This window comes from Salmo salar, chromosome 09, assembly GCF_965601325.2.
Source record: "Salmo salar chromosome 09, fSalSal1, whole genome shotgun sequence".
Lineage (NCBI taxonomy): Eukaryota > Metazoa > Chordata > Actinopteri > Salmoniformes > Salmonidae > Salmo > Salmo salar.
This window is the reverse complement of record NC_138299.1, coordinates 162170159-162173563: the sequence shown is the minus strand read 5'-3', so window position 1 is coordinate 162173563 and position 3405 is coordinate 162170159. Positions and strand designations below refer to the sequence as shown.

Here is a 3405-nt window from a genome sequence, read left to right as displayed (position 1 = left end):
ACAGCCCTATTCCCTATTAGTGCACTACTTTACACTACAGCCCTATTCCCTATATAGTGCACTACTTTATACTACAGCCCTATTCCCTATATAGTGCACTACTTTACACTACAGCCCTATTCCCTATATAGTGCACTACTTTATACTACAGCCCTATTCCCTATATAGTGCACTACTTTACACTACAGCCCTATTCCCTATATAGTGCACTACTTTATACTACAGTCCTATTCCCTATATAGTGCACTACTTTATACTACAGCCCTATTCCCTATATAGTGCACTACTTTATACTACAGCCCTATTCCCTATATAGTGCACTACTTTACACTACAGCCCTATTCCCTATATAGTGCACTACTTTACACTACAGCCCTATTCCCTATATAGTGCACTACTTTATACTACAGCCCTATTCCCTATATAGTGCACTACTTTATACTACAGCCCTATTCCCTATATAGTGCACTACTTTATACTACAGCCCTATTCCCTATATAGTGCACTACTTTACACTACAGCCCTATTCCCTATATAGTGCACTACTTTACACTACAGACCTATTCCCTATATAGTGCACTACTTTACACTACAGCCCTATTCCCTATATAGTGCACTACTTTATACTACAGACCTATTCCCTATATAGTGCACTACTTTACACTACAGCCCTATTCCCTATATAGTGCACTACTTTATACTACAGACCTATTCCCTATATAGTGCACTACTTTACACTACAGCCCTATTCCCTATATAGTGCACTACTTTATACTACAGACCTATTCCCTATATAGTGCACTACTTTACACTACAGCCCTATTCCCTATATAGTGCACTACTTTATACTACAGCCCTATTCCCTATATAGTGCACTACTTTACACTAGAGCCCTATTCCCTATATAGTGCACTACTTTATACTACAGACCTATTCCCTATATAGTGCACTACTTTACACTACAGCCCTATTCCCTATATAGTGCACTACTTTAGACCAGAACCCTGGGCCCTATAATACAATACAAAGTACATATAACTATATAGTGTCCCAGGTCAAAGAAGTGCATTGTAAACTGTAGGGAACAGGTGCCATTGACTTCTCTCCACTGTGACATTTAGGTGAAGACCTTGGTGGATCGAGGGTTGGACTCTGGTTTGAGCTGCCAGTCCCGGACTAGTTTGGATAAGGCCTTGGTGGTGACAGAGAGCCTGGGGTACACACACTGCTGCCTCAACCCACTGCTGTACGCCTTCACTGGGGTACGGTTTCGGCAGGATCTCCTGAGACTGCTGGCCCACTGAGGGGTGTACTCAGAGGAGACGGGAGTAGGGCGTCAGCGTCCGTTCTCTAAAGGATTCACCGCCACAACCACTAAAATCCTCATGTGACCAACATATTTTCCTGTTACAACTCAGGTGAAATGTGTCTTACACATAGTTTCTTTAAAGGGATACTGACGGTTAAATCTGATCTTTGAATTAATTATGAGTAAAAGTATTGTATTTTCAGCTTACAAATGGATTTTACTGTTACAACTAAGAGCTGGGGGGGGGGGTTACTGTTAGAGCTTGGAATCATTAATCAACCTTCTGTATGTCTAACCCCTCTTTATGGGGCTGGGAATCATTAATCAACCTTCTGTATGTCTAACCCCTCTTTATGGGGCTGGGAATCATTAATCAACCTTCTGTATGTCTAACCTCTCTTTATGGGGCTGGGAATCATTAATCAACCTTCTGTATGTCTAACCCCTCTTTATGGGGCTGGGAATCATTAATCAACCTTCTGTATGTCTAACCCCTCTTTATGGGCCTGGGAATCATTAATCAACCTTCTGTATGTCTAACCCCTCTTTATGGGGCTGGGAATCATTAATCAACCTTCTGTATGTCTAACCTCTCTTTATGGGGCTGGGAATCATTAATCAACCTTCTGTATGTCTAACCTCTCTTTATGGGGCTGGGAATCATTAATCAACCTTCTGTATGTCTAACCCCTCTTTATGGGGCTGGGAATCATTAATCAACCTTCTGTATGTCTAACCCCTCTTTATGGGGCTGGGAATCATTAATCAACCTTCTGTATGTCTAACCCCTCTTTATGGGGCTGGGAATCATTAATCAACCTTCTGTATGTCTAACCTCTCTTTATGGGGCTGGGAATCATTAATCAACCTTCTGTATGTCTAACCTCTCTTTATGGGGCTGGGAATCATTAATCAACCTTCTGTATGTCTAACCTCTCTTTATGGGGCTGGGAATCATTAATCAACCTTCTGTATGTCTAACCCCTCTTTATGGGGCTGGGAATCATTAATCAACCTTCTGTATGTCTAACCTCTCTTTATGGGGCTGGGAATCATTAATCAACCTTCTGTATGTCTAACCTCTCTTTATGGGGCTGGGAATCATTAATCAACCTTCTGTATGTCTAACCTCTCTTTATGGGGCTGGGAATCATTAATCAACCTTCTGTATGTCTAACCCCTCTTTATGGGGCTGGGAATCATTAATCAACCTTCTGTATGTCTAACCTCTCTTTATGGGGCTGGGAATCATTAATCAACCTTCTGTATGTCTAACCTCTCTTTATGGGGCTGGGAATCATTAATCAACCTTCTGTATGTCTAACCCCTCTTTATGGGGCTGGGAATCATTAATCAACCTTCTGTATGTCTAACCTCTCTTTATGGGGCTGGGAATCATTAATCAACCTTCTGTATGTCTAACCTCTCTTTATGGGGCTGGGAATCATTAATCAACCTTCTGTATGTCTAACCCCTCTTTATGGGGCTGGGAATCATTAATCAACCTTCTGTATGTCTAACCTCTCTTTATGGGGCTGGGAATCATTAATCAACCTTCTGTATGTCTAACCTCTCTTTATGGGGCTGGGAATCATTAATCAACCTTCTGTATGTCTAACCTCTCTTTATGGGGCTGGGAATCATTAATCAACCTTCTGTATGTCTAACCCCTCTTTATGGGGCTGGGAATCATTAATCAACCTTCTGTATGTCTAACCTCTCTTTATGGGGCTGGGAATCATTAATCAACCTTCTGTATGTCTAACCTCTCTTTATGGGGCTGGGAATCATTAATCAACCTTCTGTATGTCTAACCTCTCTTTATGGGGCTGGGAATCATTAATCAACCTTCTGTATGTCTAACCTCTCTTTATGGGGCTGGGAATCATTAATCAACCTTCTGTATGTCTAACCTCTCTTTATGGGGCTGGGAATCATTAATCAACCTTCTGTATGTCTAACCTCTCTTTATGGGGCTGGGAATCATTAATCAACCTTCTGTATGTCTAACCTCTCTGTGTGGGGCTGGGAATCATTAATCAACCTTCTGTATGTCTAACCTCTCTTTATGGGGCTGGGAATCATTAATCAACCTT

At 41.6% G+C, this 3405-nt stretch overlaps 1 protein-coding gene across 1 annotated transcript in view; it reads left to right on the top strand.

Annotated features, from left to right (window-relative positions):
- The window catches only part of cxcr5 (C-X-C motif chemokine receptor 5), a 9539-nt gene extending 6367 nt beyond the window's left edge, over positions 1-3172 (top strand). Inside the window, exon 5 of the mRNA XM_014215581.3 lies at positions 1122-3172. Within this exon, the coding sequence (XP_014071056.2) occupies positions 1122-1304 (183 nt within the window). The 3' untranslated portion in view covers positions 1305-3172. The remainder of the gene's footprint in view (positions 1-1121) is intronic.
- The last annotated feature ends 233 nt before the right edge of the window (positions 3173-3405 follow it).